This window comes from Myotis brandtii, unplaced genomic scaffold, assembly GCF_000412655.1.
Source record: "Myotis brandtii unplaced genomic scaffold, ASM41265v1 scaffold38, whole genome shotgun sequence".
In the NCBI taxonomy this organism is placed as follows: domain Eukaryota; kingdom Metazoa; phylum Chordata; class Mammalia; order Chiroptera; family Vespertilionidae; genus Myotis; species Myotis brandtii.
In genome coordinates this window covers 1,375,274-1,393,059 of record NW_005364596.1, presented here as the reverse complement: position 1 = coordinate 1,393,059, position 17,786 = coordinate 1,375,274, and the positions used below count along the sequence as shown (strand labels likewise).

Here is a 17,786-nt window from a genome sequence, read left to right as displayed (position 1 = left end):
TGAAAGGAAAGGTGCCTGTGCACACTGTCTCTCTTCATTTGGCTCCCGGGATTTCCCTTTGATTTGGAAAGAATGATCTTTCAAATTCCGCTATAAAATATACGGGAGAGAGAAAAAAGATGAGGCTCCAGGAAAGAGCACCGGTGTTGACATTTTGTTCAAAGAATGAGCTGAAGGTCACTTTTCGTTCGTGGTGCCCGAGTGGATGATCGAGTGCTGTGAGACTGAATTATCAGCGGTGTTGCTCACTGCTGATTTATACGGCGTGGCTTAGCTTTGTCTTCATCCTTCAAGATAGTAAAACATAGCTAAGAGTCAGCAGGTACCTCCGAGCCCGGCAGCAGCCCCACCGCTCCCTAATTGCTCTCCCTGCTTCTGCCCAGAATATTTATGGTGAGTAGCCAGTTATCTCTTCTTTGGCAGCCGGCCCTGCTTTCCTGTCGTGTGGAATTGCCTGCATTCGCATTTGCAAACAGAGGCTCACTCAAGTGTCACTAAAGGAAGAGGAGGTGGAGCCAAAAGGGCTTTAAAAAGGAAAGAGGAGTCATTCTACTTCTCAACAAGAGAAACTGTACTTGGGGAGGAATCCGATCTCCATATTTCTTCTTTCAGCTTCATCAAGGGTCGTGGTTGGAACCTTCCATCAATTCTTTTCTTTTTCTTTTTTTCTCTCTCTCTCTCTAGCCCTTGCCCGTTGCTCTCTCTGCCTGTCACAGTTAAGTCAGCTGCAGGCCTCCACAGTGTGGCTGGGACACTGTGAAATGTGTCAGAAGGGTGTCAGGTATTTCTTGCTGGCTTCCCAAAAACGGAGATAAAGAAGTCTTTCCCGGGGTGCCCCTTTCAGGCTGCTTTTGGGCACTGTCTTGAGTTGAAGCAGAAGGAGGTGAAGGGCGACAGCAAAAGAGCCGGGGAGAAGATGCCCCGGGGCTGCCGGCCGGCGGGTGAGCACTCCTGGGGCAGAAGCACCTGCCTCGCTATGCTCAGCCAAAGTCAAGTTAGTCTCTATTGACAGTTCAAGCCCATGAAGACCATGCTGCTCTTCCTTGTCACTCTGTTGCCGGTAGTTTTTAGTCTCCCAGCACTCCGTCCCTGGAACTGCCCTGAAGGCTCCCCCTCGGGCAATGGGAACTCCACGTGTGCGGGTAAGTAATTCCACTCAAAGGGATTCGCTTCTTCCTGGGAACTGCCCTCAGCTACGTGTTCATTTCGTCTTGTAAAGTGGGGCTTTTTTTTTCTTTCTGATTTGTCTTTGCGTGTGTACATTTGTTAATTTTTGTTTTTTAACGCTTGCATAGTCTCTTACTGGCTGTTAGAGCTAATCTGCTACCGGCTATACAAACTCCTGGTTCTCAAACTGTTCTTCCACGTGTGTCATTGTAAACTAGCTAAACATTTCTTTTCACGTCTTTATTCTGACATGAGGAATGACTAAACACTGAGTTGATCAGCTTTTTATTGGAAACTGGGGAAAAAGACAGCACTTTTTTGAAACTGACTCTAAGGCATAAGAAATTCTCTAATAACTTTGTGTACCAACTCAGAAGTTGCTTACAAACCAGTGAGGATTGGGAACAAACGTGGTTCTATTATGAAAGCCAAGCTAAGTTTCACCTTACACCTCCTCCCTCCCCTCCCTCCCCACTCCTTCCGTTTCTGAATCTCTGACTGGCTCCAGGTTTTTAGTAACAGGTGCATTGTAACTCTGTGAACTGCTAAGAAATGACAATATGCCGCATACCCCTCCCATAATAAATGGGTTTTTAATCTAAGAGAAGTGGGGTTTTACTGAATGCAAAATAGCAATCCTGCTTAAGGACATTGCCTGAAAAAATCTCTCTCTCTCCCTCTCTCTCTCTCTCTCTCTCTTTCTCTCTCCCCCCCCCCCCCCCCCTTCCCTTTCTCCCTCCCTCCATTTTATTTTGCTCTTGGTTGGGTCTCCAACCTGCTGTTCAAACAAGGCAGCCACTTCCATCCATTATAGAACATGAACTACCCTGACGTTCCCTTCTTGTCATTTTGCCCTTTAGAGAAGGGATCTGGCTCTCAAAAAGAGATAAACTGAGGAAAACATAGTACAGTTTCCAGGAGCGAGGTCTCTGGGAGACAGCACGGAGCAGTGGGAATTGAGAGCACAGTGCGGAGCCAATGCTGCCGCTGGCTGGGCTCCTGCCCTGGCTGCCTCATGAAGGAAGTTACCAGCGAGATCAGGTGCTCTTGCTCTGGCCCTCAGGACTGACTCCAGGCCACACTCATTGTAACAGGGGAGCAGAACCTTAGGGTGTTGGAAGAAATTCTCATGATCTTTGTGACTCCAGCACCCAGAACATTTCCGCTTTCATGTTATGTATTCAGTCAAATCTTGCTGAAGAAATGAGGAGTCTTTCCTTGACCTGCTGATCACAGAGTCCCAGAGAATAAGGACAAAAGGGGGGTGACTAAAGACAAAAATGACCTCACAAGCATGTTGCTCGGTTGTTGAAGGCAGAAGTGAAAGCTTTTGGACACACTTGTGTTGAAAAAACTGGAGCCTCCCTGGGGTGGGTGAATTGTCCCAAGAGTAGTTGGCAAGTGACCAGAATTAGGCACTGCCATTTGCATGGGGCATGTGGAGAGATGGTGGGAGCCGGTCAAGAAGCAGAACTTGAGAGAGGGGGCGGGGGGAATCCCACAGAAATGAACTTTTACACATAGCTTTAGAGTCTCAGGGAGCCACCGATTCCAGCTAGCAAGTGACCTTGTGCTCCTCACCACCCCTGACAGTGGCTCAGAAGTGCCCTCTCAGGTCTGGATGCACCAAATCAACTTGAAGACCAGGACAGAGGCAAGGAGTTCAAGGGACTGTGTCAGGGTGGAGGGAACACAGGTTTTAGAAGCAAATACACCTCATTTCAAATCCATGCCACCTAGTTAATACTTGAGTTATATTGGAATATTGCAGGAAATACCCCACCCCCTTTTCAGGATCTTTGTGCGGATCACATGAGATACCACGTGAAACACACCTAACACAGAGGCCAGCAGACTGTGCTCAATAAATGTCCTCTTGGCTCCCTGTCTTGGCTAAGTCTCTTTGATCAGATCACGCCCTGAGACGCCTCGTTTGGGCAGTGCAGTGACGTGGCACGGACCTCACATGGTGTGGACGCCGTTCTGTGACTCTGCCTCTTTGCTCCCTTGATCCCTCATGTCACTGCTTTAAACCCCCTACTTTACACTCCATGTCTCATGTTAGCTGCTAACTGCCTGGATCACACCCTGTGTCCCCTGCATTTCAGAGGCTAGTATTTCTCCTTTCTAAATAGATATCGTGCCATCATCTCCCTCCTCCCGTCCCCCCCGCCCCCGAATTCTACTTGTCTTATTTCTTGTCCTTGGCATTCAGACAGACCACCCCTGGCCAGCCTGACCCAGCAGAAAGAATGCTTTGTGGTTTGACAAGATTCAGGTAACTTTAGGCAAGACTGTCACTCATGTGACTGCTAGCCACATAAACCAAGTGATAACACTGAATTGGATACTTTTCATTCCTCCCCTCCCCCGCTCCTCCTTTTTTTTTTTTTTAATTGACCGAGTATTCTGTTAGCTTCTATTTGAGCAACAGTAGGTGAGGATAGCAATAAAGAAAACTGCTGGCAAGTGGCTTCTGAACTTTCAAGCTTATTTGCCCTCTAGGAGAAATATCCGTTGAATAAAGGAACTGTTCCTGTTTGCTGTCTGTACCTGCATTATTGAATAAACTTTCCTGGTAAAATAAAGGGTGAAGAAGAAGTACGAAGGATCCTCAGAGGGCTGGCTGCAGGAGGGATCTGGGGCACTCAGCCCACTGGGAGATCCCTTTTAGCAGTAAACAGTGAAATCACTGATTTCAGCACTGGCTAAGGCTTGGTCAGCTTCCCAGTCATGTGCAAACCTGAATAATTTCATGATCAGGATCTTTGTTTTTTCAGCCAGGGTTATGCAAAAGTTTTTTGTTTTTCTTTTTAATCTAACTGCAAAGAAATTCTAGAAATGATCTTTTATGCACAGCACGGAAATGAAACTGTCCCCAAAGTACCCAGTGGTTTATGGTCTTTGAGGGATAATAGAGTTTAGTGGTAAAGAGCTTACATTTTGGAGTCAGACCTGGGTTCAAATCCCAGTTTTGCTGCTTTCGAACCAGGTGTCTCATTTTCTTCACTGCAAAATGAAGATAATTACCCCCTTCTCCTAGGATTGTTGTTGGGATTGTGTTAATGTATTTGCTTTCGATGTTGGCCACACATTAGAGTCACCAATATCCAGGTTACCATCCAGTCCCTCTGTGTTAGAGGCTCTTCTGGGGTGGAATCTAGGCATCCTTTTCTCTGAAACTCTCCCCTGGTGATTCTACTGGGCATGATGGGCAGCCTGGGTTTAAGGCACTAAGTTAATACGTGTAGGGGGCATAAAACAGAGCCTGGTATGTAATAGGCACTCAGTAAGTCTTAGCTCCTATTGGCATTTTTATCAGTGTTAAAATTATTTTTATCGGTGGTAACTGTACCAGTATTTTCTAAATGTGGCTCTGTTTCTTCTATAATAATTGAATTTTTTTTTACCCCTGGAAAGCATCACATTGAAAAATCTGAGATGGTTTTACATGAACAATTATAGGCAAGGTAATTTCAACATTCATAGCTTTTACTTTTGTAGCTAGAAGTAACATTTATTAAAAATACAAAAACATATCAAACTGCTTTGAGCAAGTGCCCTTGTGGTACTGCAGCTCCAATGTTCCTTTCTGTGACACCACCTGATAAAAATTTCACTGACTGAAAATTAAATATGCTTGTTAGATTTCTTACCAGTAACAATTTTATTTGACAACAACAAAACAAGGAACTCAAAAGTGATCATTTAAATTTCATATATATTTTTCCTTATATTTTTATTGATTTCAAAGAGAAAGGGAGAGAAAGAGAAAAATAGAAACATCAATGATGAGAGAGAATTATTGATAGGCTGCCTCCTGCATGCCCCACACTGGGATGGAGCCCACAACCAAGGCATGTGCCCTGACCGGGAATCAAACCTTGACCTCTTGGTTCAGAGGTCGATACTCAACCACTGAGTCACGCTGGCCAGGCCAGGAACCAATTTCTTTAAGATTTTTAAAGCTGCTGGCATTTAAAGAAATGATAAAATAAATCTTTAAGTGAATTTATATTTTGGGGCTAGTTGGGAGTTGTTCAAATATATGACATTCAATTTGGTAGTCGGAAGGTGAGAATTCTCTGCGTTCAGGGGAGAGCAAATGATTGTTTCCCATCAAAAGTAAATGAACTAGTCATTTGGTTCACAATTTGCCTTCATGAAAATCCTTTTGAAATAATTTCTTGTTTAGTGTGAATGTTTTCTGTTTTTTGACATCAGTAGTCTCCACACTCTATTCCATCTGTAAAAAAATTAAAATGTGGGCATATGCTCTCAATTTGTGTGTTTTATCAGTTAGTTACGTGTCATATGTATACTACTACTATGAACATTATACTACACATATTTCTAATATTGTCTTTCCAAACAATAGTGACCTTCTTCCAGTCTGTAAGCGGTACACATCCTACTTGGATGAGACGGTTGTAGAGAAGTAATAACATGATGGAATACATGCTTCATCTTTCTTAGCTCTTAGCTCCCTTCACTTAGGCATGAAGAGATAAGCAAAGGTTTACTTTTTTTCTCCTTTTTCAAGTAAAGGGGAGTTCTTTATAGTGAATGACTTCTCTCAGAGTGTATAATGGAAGAAATAAAAATGACTTTTCTCAGGGTGGATAATGAAAGGCATAAAAATGCACTGAGATTCTTCCATATGGACTAGAAAGAGAGACCATGCCTAAAGATGGGCTGGAGTGTCAGAAATTCCAAAACTCCACGGCCTGCTGGTGTGTCTATATCTTAGGATTTTAAAATAAAAGATAGTCTGTGCCTTCATCCCGTGTTCTGGGGAAACGCAGCGTGTCTCTCCTAAGGCAGTGGGAGTGGTGATGTGGAAGGGAAGGAAGGCTCTTGTGTTCCTGCTGGCCCTTCCCCTGAATTATTGATCAGTGTGCTCACCTCTCTCACGTGCTGTCCCTTCCCCACACCTCATAACCTCACGCCCGACGCCACCCTGTTTTACTTCTCGAAAGACCTGGTGCTATGACTGTGAGCGGACAGACTTTAACTGCAAGTTTGGGAGGGGGTGGGTCCTAGCCACATCCTGATCCAGCACATCAAACAACTAAAACTATTTTTCATTCTTGTTCTTAAAAGTTAAGTGATTGTCCTTTGTGGGAAAACTTACCAGCCGTCTCTCTCTTGGTTGCCAGCCCCTGCCATGTTGGCTGGCCTCGGCGAGGCTGACCCACGCCCAGCCCTCTTTCTTGGGCCCCTTGGTCTGTTTCAGATGACCTACATTCCTACGCAGAACATTTTAGATTTTCTCCTCCTCCTCCTCCAATTCTGTTTTCCTGATAAGATCTTGGGCCTCCTTTTTTAAAATTAAAAACAAACAAACAAACAAAAAACTAAAATATTACTAAGTAGCATGCTGAAGTGTTTTCATAAGCAAAACAGTTGTTTCTCAAAAGAAAAATTCTGGCCACAGGTTTTAAACCCATTTTTTCTTTTCTCTCTCCATAATGGGGGGATGTTAATTTTGAGTTAGAAGCGAAGCTTTTCGAAGGCAGGTTCCAGGTGGTGGGAATACTACCTGGAGAGGAGACTTTTCCTGTGTGCTCAGGCTAGGAAGGAATTCCATGGTTGGGGAGTGGCTTTATTTGGCCTCATAAACACACGTCAGAAGTGAGGCAGGACACTGATATCAAAATAGGCCGTTGTACGTTTGGTGTTGGCCAGTTACTGTAAGGTATTCCTATTATAACCACTCCTTAATGAGGGTCTTACTGAAAGTTAGAGGTTGATTTACTTGTGCTGAGGAAAGTGAGGGGGCTAGTCCCATGTTTCAGGTGAAATGGTACAATGAGTGGCAGGTAGGAGGGACTGAAGCACGGTGGTCTCACAGTGGGGTGGCCAGGGGTCAGATGAGAGGCACCAATGGGCAAGGATGAGGGAAGCAGAATTTGCCCCAGTCAGTGGCCAACTATTAGGAGTATTAATAGTTTGGACTCTGAATCACTTACCATACCTCTTCTCTTATTTTTTGTCATTAACTTATAGAGTTCATTGTACTACTTTATTTAGATCAGTGGTTCTCAACCTTCCTAACGCCACGACCCTTTAATACAGTTCCTCATGTTGTGGTGACCCCCAACCATAAAATTAGTTGCTACTTTACTATACAGTTCCTCATGTTGTGGTGACCCCCAACCATAAAATTATTTTCGTTGCTACTTCATAACTGTAATTTTGCTACTGTTATGAATCGTAATGTAAATATCTGATATGCAGGATGTATTTTCATTGTTACAAATTGAACATAATTAAAGCATAGTGATTCATCACAAAAACAATATGTAATTATATATATGTTTTCCGATGGTCCTAGGTGACCCCTGTGAAAGGGTCATTCGACCCCAAAGGGGTCGAGACCCACAGGTTTAGAACCGCTGATTTAGATTGATTTATATGTTGTCTTTTAATCCAGATAATTAAAAAAATCCAACATTAACCTTCAGACAAAAGGTAATTAAAATTTCTTACCTAGAAAATAAGCCTTCTACAATCTGTTCAACATTCTTAACTTTTTATCACTTAGATTATAGTGGAAAAAGCTAGGAGAAGAAACTAGTAACTTTCCAATATGTGTAAGTTGCCTGATCTAAGATATTTCAGCAATTATTTTAATGAGGCAGTTTTTGAAAACTTGTTATGAGCGAAAAAAAATTAAAGACTCAGTAAATAACCTCAACAGCTGGGAACTACTGCATTGGAGAGTTTTTTCAGAATGTCCAGGTCAGTTTTAAAGAATGCACTTTCTTTCAAGGAATTTCTAAATATTTTTCAAGAAATTCTCAGCCCTAACCAGTTTGGCTCAGTGTATAAAGCATTGGCCTGAGGACTGAAGGGTCTCAAGTTCGATTCCAGTCAAAGGCATGTACCTTGGTTGCAGGCACATCCCCAGTAGGGGGTGTGCAGGAGGCAGCTGATTGATGTTTCTAACTTTCTATCCCTCTCCCTTCCTCTCTGTAAAAAATCAATAACATATATTTAAAAAGAAAAAAAAAGAAATTCTCAAATTCTATGAAGCAGCTTAATGTTGAGTTTAGTCTTTGTTATTACTCTGAATTTGAGAAATCCTAGAGCTAGGGAACAAAATGTGATTTTTATTATATGTTATATTTCCGAATGTTAGAATTAACTTTAAGAAGGAACCAGGAACAATAAAAAAATAACAAAAAACGCCTTGGCCATTGGAATGAAATTGTCCCCATTGTCTTTCTTGACTTCAGGTTAGTACTTTTATCCAGAATGATAATTCTACTCATGAAGGAAGTATTACCTGGACATTAGGTGAACCAAGAATACAGTTTGTCTTGTAGAGATTATACATTAACACTCAGGCTAGGAAGGAATTTCATGTTTGGGGGTGGCTTTCCTGGACCTTGTGGACACAAGTCAGAAGTGAGACAATAATGTTAATAAATAATGGCTTTGCACATGACCATTCCAGTCCCATCCTCAACTGTTGGATTTGCTGGGGACCACAAGATAATGACTGATTTCTGAGTTGTGAAGTAATGTTTTTTGTCAATTGTAGAAAAAGAAAAAAATTCATTAAATAGAGGGGACCTTTACACTTCTTGAAAGATCTCACTATAGCTGAAAAGACATTTCTATTTTATTTTATACTAGAGGCCCGATGCATGAAATTCATGCAAGGGGCTTGGCCCTCGCAGCAGCCCCAGCTGCCTCAAGGTCCTGCCCCCCACCCACTAGTCGTTCCGGAAGGTCATTCCACCATCCGGTCTAATTAGCATATTAGTTCTTTATTATATATGATGGCCAATGTTACTAACCTTTGAAAGCAATTTTGGGATAATGCATGTAAATGGTTTTCTTTAGTAGGTTTTTTTTTTTCTTCACATCATCATTCAAAGCTTGCCTTTGATGCTAGAAGCTAGTTAATGTATAGAAACCTCAGTCATTGTAGCCAAATCCAGGGCAGACTCTTCTGCTCTCATCACCTCTTGACCTTCTTTCTGAGCCTGGAGCTTGAATTGGTGTGTGTGTCTGTTTTCACTTATGACCTTGATTTTCTGAATCTCCCAAACTTGGCCAACCCTACTAATGTCTCTCAGTGTCCGGGTTTTCCAAGCGGCTCTCGGGTTACTTGTGCGCTGCAATTGTGTGCGTGTGAAGGCATTTGAGAACCAGCAGACTTCTGTGACAGTGATTCATGGAATGCATTGATTTATTTGCAAAGCCCCCTGTCAGTGGCAGGAGAGAAAAGGCCTTTTCTCTGAAAGGCCTACCTTCTTCTTCCACTCAGATCAGCCTGTCATGGTGCTGAAGACCAGCTTTGTGTGTAGTATGTGGATTTCATCCTGAGGTGGTTCTTTTTGTGGGTAGATGGTTGCTAGGATACAGACAGTCCTAATAACATCATGGCAGCTGCCTTGTTCTTCAGCACATGGTGCATCAGTGGAGCAATAGTGTTTTATTTCATTCACTTCAACACTGTTTTGGTTAACATTTCTAAAGCTTGAAGAAGGATCTTTCTTTTTTCATAGGCTCCAACAGTTCAAAGATGGAAGATCAATCAAACTCAACACTGTCATAATATATGGCTGCTGACACCAATCCTGTGTATTTTGGGTCCTTCCCTTATGAGACTTAAAAACAGGCTCAGAAACAGGAGCTGCCAGGGATCTTCTGCCTCCCTCTGAAGCATACAAGTATTCTGCTTATTGTAGAATTTTCAATACAAGAGAATATAAACTCTCTTGTTGTGCAGGGAAATTGCAAAGGTTACTGTCACTGATGTTAATTTACCCAGTAGGTGGAGATGTATAACTTTTAGATTCAAGCAACATTGTTGAGAATTTTAAAAACTCCAAGTGGGTGAAAAAGCTTAGGTTTGAAAATAGATCTTAAAAATTGACTGAAACTTTTATATTTCTTGAGTAGTCTAATGAATAGTGGTAAAGGTTCCATGTAAGAGGGGAAAAAGATATATGACAAAAATTTCCATCTGGAATCTCAATCCATTTAAAGTGCACCCAACAATGTCCAAGAGAGAATGATAGGTGACTATATTTCAATATTGATATACAGGGGTGGGCAAAAGTAAGTTAATAATAATAAATAATATAATATGGATTAAATAAATAATAAAACAAAAATAAACTATGTTTTGCGTACTCACAACTGAAAATCCTACTTTTGCCAATCCCTGTATTATCTTCTGGAACAAAAAGCTACACAGAAGCGCACTGTGAATGGAGGTCCCCCTTTAACATAAGCTGTGTTGATGCATATGCAATGACCAGGTTCTATTATTTCCATCAGGATGAAATGTCATTTTTGAAGCAAAGGATAAGTTTGTCATTTTTGAAACAAAGAGTAAATTTTAAACAGAATAAATAGTGGTTTGTGCTTTACATAAGTTGATTGATCTTGTCACAGGAAAAAGTGGAGCAATTTTGGGTAAGTGGTTCTAGTGTCACATTTGCTTGTCACCTTAACTTTAAATGAAAGAGTTCTCTCACCCTTAGCTGATGCACTATGCCCAGCAGGTTGTGCTAGGCCTCAGCTTTTTAAATTAATAAGGTCCAATTAGATAGCTGATATGAGCTGCTAGTACTTGCCTCAGAGGAATGTTATGAAGACTATAAATTAATTCATATAAGGGGCTTAGAATTGTAGTGAGTTCCCGGTAAATATGAGCTGTTACTCTCTACCAAATTCCATAAGCTGAGACATTAGTGACACCTTTGCTTTGTGTAATTTTTCTAAGCTTATTTTTCAAATTTTCAGTGATGCTTAGAGAAATTAAGGTGGGTTTCTTGGAATAAGTCAAGTGTTAACAATCATCTTACTCAGGGTGTTCTCTGTGACTTATTATCCTTGATGATAAACTATGGCATGACAGCTTCATTTAATTATTTTTTCTAAGTAATTATTTTTACTATTTGTCACATTTGCTCTCAACATTTCAAGAAAATTTTGTGAAGTGGTTTTTCTTGATATTTATATAGCTATACATACAGCTGGGGCACAGAATTCAGCGCTGGTCAGGGTGGGATTAATGAGAACAATGGATTTGGATTCAGAATACATCTAGACTCCAACAGTTCTTAATTTTTCTGTCTATTTGTCTAGGAACACTCAGAATCTGGCATTTATAAGCAAATATTTATTTGTTTAGCCTTTCAATTTGATCAACATTATTTTAAAGTTAGTAAAAGGAGGAGATGATTGTGTTAGTTATAAAGGAGACTCAGATCAAATTTTGAATCTCTAAATTTTTTACAGATTTAATCAATTTATTAATTTTTTAGACTTCCTTCAGAGAGCCGAGCTTTCAGTGTCACGTGGGAGGGGGGTTGTTTGTTTTATATTATTGTTTTATTTCCTGTAGCAGAGCTCATATTGACCCTATTGATTTGGTATTTGAAGTTTAGAAAAGCAGAGAGAAGGAAACATTTCACAGACAATGGGAGTTAGGGTAAATAACATCTACTTATGAATTTACCATAAGCCCGGGCTTCTTTACAAAATGCTGCAAACCAGGAAACTATTGAATTCTGTAAGTCAGTCAGGATAGGAATTGAACTGATAAGTGTTAGATTGAAAGGACTTTCAAAGTCATCTAACCCACTGCCTCATGTCACAGAGGATGGGCTGAGATCCAAGGAGAAGAAATAAGTCATCAGGATCCTATGAGGCCTAGAACTCGGGACCTGGACGCACACATGCCATCTCCCATGACTGACTGTTGAGAGCCCGCCAATGTAATGATTAGTCCTTTCTACCGAAAAGTATTAATGATGTTACCTTGGAAAAGTCTCTTACTATATCTAGTTCCTTATGTTGAAAGGACCTTGTAAGTAGGACTGAGACTTTCTTTTCTACAAATTACACCAATAAATTAATTCAAATAAATTAAACATGTTTTATTCAACATCAGTTATGTGTTTGGGCTGGCAGTGGTGACATTACTGACCCAGATGCCCATGGTATCCTGAGGGGACAGGCAGGTTCCCAGCCCAGAGGCCCAGGTGCAGGGTGGGCTGCAGTTTACCTGCTGACTTATGAACCGTGCTAGTTGGATTTATCACAGCTAACTCCTACAAACCCCAAAATGTGGCTTAAAAGCCTTCTCGCAAAGGCACCAAAGATTGCAGCTAATACTGTAATGCAAGCCCAAGAGACTAATGAGGAATGGAAGGCACTGACCCTGCATAGGAGGTAAAAACAATGTCAATCTCATAAGGAGACATATGTATACTTTCAACAACAAAAAATTAAAAACAAAACAATTCCAATCTCTTTAGAGTTGACCAAATAAATAAATAAATAACAGAAATTAAGAAGACAGCCTTAAAAATGCACTTATGTTTATTAGTAGTAATAAAGAACCTCACAGCAAGTGTAAAATTTGCCTTAATATGTTAGTTAATCTATTATAATAAAAGCATAATATGCTAATTAGACCGGAGTTCTTCTGGATGTCCTTCCAGATGACCTTCCGGATGAAGCTGGGTCTGTGAGGGAAGCCCAGGTCCCAGGTGCCAGAGGGAAGCCTAGGTCCCGGGTGCCAGAGGGAAGCTGGTGCTGGCAGCTGGGGAAAGGAAGGCCTACTCTTGCATGAATTTCACGCATTGGGCCTCTAGTGCTAATTAAAGCCATTAGGAAAAATAAGTTGTTTAAAAATAAGTATCTAGAATGTGAAAACAACTTTTATGATTTTTACAGTTGTGTTCAAAGTTATGACATTTAAGACTATGTTTGCCCTAACCGGTTTGGCTCAGTGGATAGAGCGTCAGCCTGCGGACTGAAGGGTCCCAGGTTCGATTCCGGTCAAAGGCTTGTACCTTGGTTGCGGGCACATCCCCAGTAGGGGGTGCAGGAGGCAGCTGATTGATCTCTCTCATTGATGTTTCTAACTCTCTATCCCTCTCCCTTCCTCTCTGTAAAAAATCAATAAAATATATTTTTAAAAAGACTATGTTTACTATGATAAAAAGTTAGAAGGCTCTCTTTAGGTTTCTGAAGCAAAAATGGAAAAGCCTTATACTATTGGCAAAATATGTGTCCCTCCTGCTTCCTGCTGGGGTAAAGCATAACTAAAAGAATATATGGAAAACCACATGGCAGTAGATTAAAATGTGTTCTTTTGTTAGCAAGTACTATTGAAAATGTCACAGAAAGCATTACTGACATTTTGAAGACATAAGTATTTGAAGAATTACATAGATGAGTGAAAGTAAAGGTGTTTCTAGTATATCTCAGTTTGTGGTATTTTTCTAGAAACTAATAGTTAACATTAATGAGAGCTCACTATATGTGAGGGAAAATTCTAAGCACTTGGCATAAATTGATTTATTTAATCTACATAACAATCCTATGAGGTAAGTATTATATCATCTCCATTTTAAAGATGAAGAAACTGATGCACAGAGAGTTAAGTAATGAGCTGAGGATCTGTAGGGAAAGGGAAAATAACCCTTTCCCTCCTCTGTTTCCTTTGGCTGGTTTATAACCAACTTGACGTGAGTCAGATTTACAGGAGAAAATAAAATGTAATTGCCCTTGCACGGGAACCCCGTGCACATGAGAGGTTTATAGACAGAAGGTTAAAATGAGATATGTATGATGTTCTGAGCTGGGGATGAGGTAAGTCACCTTGGGGCTCAGAGGGTAATTGCAAGATGATAAGTTGAGCAGATGTTCAGGAATTAGTAGTTTGCCCTGCCATACAGAGGGGTCAAAAAAGGTTATTTATGATTGTCTCTTACTATGGGCAAGGCCCCAGATTCAAATTCTTCTAGAAAGTTAAGAAGAAGCAGAGTTTCACTTGAGCTGCAGGGTTTTAGTTGCCTTTAGCTCAGACATAATGTGCACACCACGGAGACCCATCTTGGGGTGACTCTCTCTGAACCCCCCCAGTCATCAGCTAATAAGTAGTAACGCCAGTAAAGAGTCAACATGGTATTCTGTGTCCAGTGCCTGTGATCTTAGCCACACTTGTGGCTGTGATAATGTTCATTAGCTAAACAAACAAACAAACAAACAAACAAACGCATAAGAGAGGAAATTTTCTCTGTGGTCACTGACTTCTTTACATATTAACAAATGTATTATGAAGCAAAAACAGTGCCAGTGGTGGTAGAGCCACTGCATTTACTGACACATCAACAGATGAGGTCACAATGGGCCCTGGACTGCAGTTCTCAGAGTCTTGCAGGGAGGCAGTGTAGGAAGCAAGTTGAAACCGGGGTTGCACCAAGTGCAATGGGATGTATTGATGTCATTACTTCTATAAAAACAAGAATAGATTAGATTCTTTATAATGCTTTATATTGGATGGGGAATAGCCATGAAAATATTTGTCCTACATGCTTCCCACAGAGTATCTTGAATCAAATGTCACAAAGTTTCCTTCTTAAAAAAGTGTTTCAAGTGTTTGGACCGTTTCCGTGATAACAAATAGGTGTCACTAGTATGCAATTCGAAAAGTAACTAGAGCAATGGAACTTTCTCCAACTTAAAGGTGACATTCTAACGGGTGAGAAAGTGGCTGCTGATTGTAAGATTTGTGTGTGAAGAGAACAGTTGGAAAACAGATGTTGGAAATGTGTCCATTGTTAGGAGATTAGGTTGTTGAACAAAGTCAACATGTCACCTATTAAAAACTCTCATGTCTGCAGTTTTTTTTTAAAAAAACCCTGTCAGCAAAATTTTCCAAACCATTTTTTAAAAACTTCCAAGTAAAGAATTTTTGTCCCCTTTAATCTATTTAAAAATATATATACAATACAACACTGGTTGATTTGCATTTACTGATTAAAATTTAGGAAGATGGAAATTTGCTAGTTTAATCAAACAAAATTTGTGAATAATTGATGGGTGTAATTAAAAATTATATTCTGTGATTTTTGTACATACAGCCAGTGAAGCATTTCTTTCATTTGATGCAGATACAATTGTGAAATATATATATATTTTTTGTCTATGACATCCATCAATGACTAAATATCAAAACATATGGAACTTTCAACCACATTTTTAAATTCCTATGTCAACTTCAATCTTTTCAATAAATGGCAACTAATCTGAAGGTAGTGCATAATCTTAATTTTTGACATGCAGAGGGACTTTTGGGGCTATGGGACATGTCCAGCTGGAGACATCCAGCAGAGAGTAGAAAATATAATGGCCAAACTCAGAAGACAGATTTCTGAGTCTTGCCGTGTGTGTGTGTGTGTGTGTGTGTGTGTGTGTGTGTGTGTGTCATCTGGAAAAACTTTCCTAATACTTTAAGGTTGGCAAACATACTTTAGTCTGGTGGCAATACTCTTTACATAAAATTAAGCATAATTTATACCGACAAGGAGAGGGATATTTAAACATGTTTACTTAAGATGAAAAATGATCTATAGCACAGGTACCTTAAAACATGGCTGACTGTTCTGCAAAACTGCATTATTATGAGTTATTTTTAAAAGTTCTACTGAACTGTGGTATTAGCTAAGAGATAGACACATAAATTAATGGAATGGACTAAAATGTCCAGAAATGAACTTATACAAATATGGTCATTTGATCTTTGATGAAGGTGCAAAAGCAATTCAATGGAGAAAGGATAGTCTTTTCAATAAATGATGTTGAATCAATTAGACATCCATGAGCAAAATAATGAACCTCAACCTAAACTGCACACCTTATACAAAGACGAACTCAAAATGGGTCATAGATCTAAATCGAACATGTGAAAATGTAAAACTTTTAGAAGAAAACACAAAAGAAATATTTGTGTCCTAGAGTTAAGGAAAGAGTTCTCAGGAATGACACCAAAAACATGATATGCAAAAAAATGATAAATTGTACCTCATCAAAATGAAAACTTTTGCTCCGCCAAAGGCAATGTTGAGAGGATGAAAAGCCGTGCTGTATTGCATGTTGGAAGAAAACATTTGCAAATGGCATATCTGACAAAGGACTTGTATCCAAAATATATTTTTTAAAAATCCTTTCAAATGCAACAACCAGAAAATGAATAACCTAGTTAAAAGTGGGAAAAGGATTTTAATGCATAATCCACCAAAGAGGATATAAGGGTGGCGAATGAGTCTATGGGAAGATGCTGAGCATTAGAGGTTGGAAGTTGGATATGGCCCCCAAATATGTTTAAGTCTATGTTCCTGGAACCTATCAGTGTTACCTTACACTACAAAAGGGACTTCCCAAATGTGGTCTGAGATGGCATGATTAATCTGGATCATCCAGGTGGATCCTAAATGTCCTACAGTAGTAAGAGGGAGGCAATAAGATCAAAGGAGGAAGAAGGTGAGGGAAGCAGAGAGAGATTTGAAGATGGCTTTGGAGATAGAGAAAGGGGCCATGAGTCAAGAGATGCATGGAATACATTTTATTTGGGATGCAATATATCATGGAATTAGATATGAAATGGTCTAGGTGATATAATGATAGGAATCCATTTAGAGAGACCCACTTTCTAATCAGTTCTTAAAACATGGGTGCAGAGGATCGGCCTTAGGGTGAACATCCCTAGAATAGTGTTTCCTGAAGTGAGTTCCTTGATACAATTGAACAAGACACGGAACAGTAAGAATTCCAGATGAATTCAGTGTGTGAAAAGCAGCAAGGTGTTTAAAGGCTAGAATCTGTGGTCAGAAAGACAGGACTTTACACCCCCAATCTGTTATTTATTGGCCATGAGACTGTGACAATTAACTGCTCTAAACTTCAGTTTCTTCTCCTGTAAAATGAAGATGCTGAGGGCTCCTATGCCTATAGTGTTACCCAATGAAATGAAATAATGCTTCAATGTGTGACCCCAGAGATAACACACAGATGTTGGCTATTACTCTTCTGGTCCTGTTCACCACCTACCTTCTTGGAGAAGAGCACTTAAAGCCTCTGAGAAGCCCTGTTGAAAACACAATTGTGCAGAACCTGCTCGAACACACAGATGTTGGCTATTACTCTTCTGGTCCTGTTTACCACCTACCTTCTTGGAGAATCAAAACATGTAAGAGCACTTAAAGCCTCTTAGAAGCCCTGTTGAAAAACACAGTTGTGCAGAACCTGCTCATCTCAGGTACTGTCCCGAGGACCTGGGGGCGGGCCTCTTCTTAGGCTGGATGGTGAGAATGCAGTTGATAATGAGGGGCAGGTAAGGGCTATTTCTGCTTGGATGGCACATTTCTACCACGCAGGGACTAGGGCGGCAATCCTCATTCACAATTTTCAGGAAGCAAAATTGAGCCCCAGAGCTTGCCTTCCAGCAGTAAGATTTAAACTTACATTTCCTGGCTCCCCGTCTGAATGTATTATTCCTGAGTCACCTGGCTTCTGTCTCGCCTGCTGCGATTGTGACACTCATGAATAAGCAGAGAAGAAAGGAACGGTTGCTCAAGAAGTAAATGTGCGCCCTTTTAAATATCACAATTGAAAAAAAGAAACGGGGATGGTCTTTTAGAGTGAACTAAAACTTTCTGTACTTCATAAAACCCAGCACACCATTCAGGTCAGCCCCTTGGGAGGTAGTAATTCCTGACTCCCTCAGGGCCTTGGGAGGAGCAGCATGAGGAGGCATCTGGCTTTTTTCCATCAGGCCCATCCATTTAGATCTACTCACC

At 40.5% G+C, this 17,786-nt stretch overlaps 1 protein-coding gene across 1 annotated transcript in view; it reads left to right on the top strand.

Moving 5' to 3' along the window:
- The first annotated feature begins 551 nt into the window (after positions 1 to 551).
- The window catches only part of EGF (epidermal growth factor), a 72,622-nt gene continuing 55,387 nt past the window's right edge, over positions 552 to 17,786 (top strand). Inside the window, exon 1 of the mRNA XM_014544719.1 lies at positions 552 to 1,142. Within this exon, the coding sequence (XP_014400205.1) occupies positions 1,022 to 1,142 (121 nt within the window). The 5' untranslated portion in view covers positions 552 to 1,021. The remainder of the gene's footprint in view (positions 1,143 to 17,786) is intronic.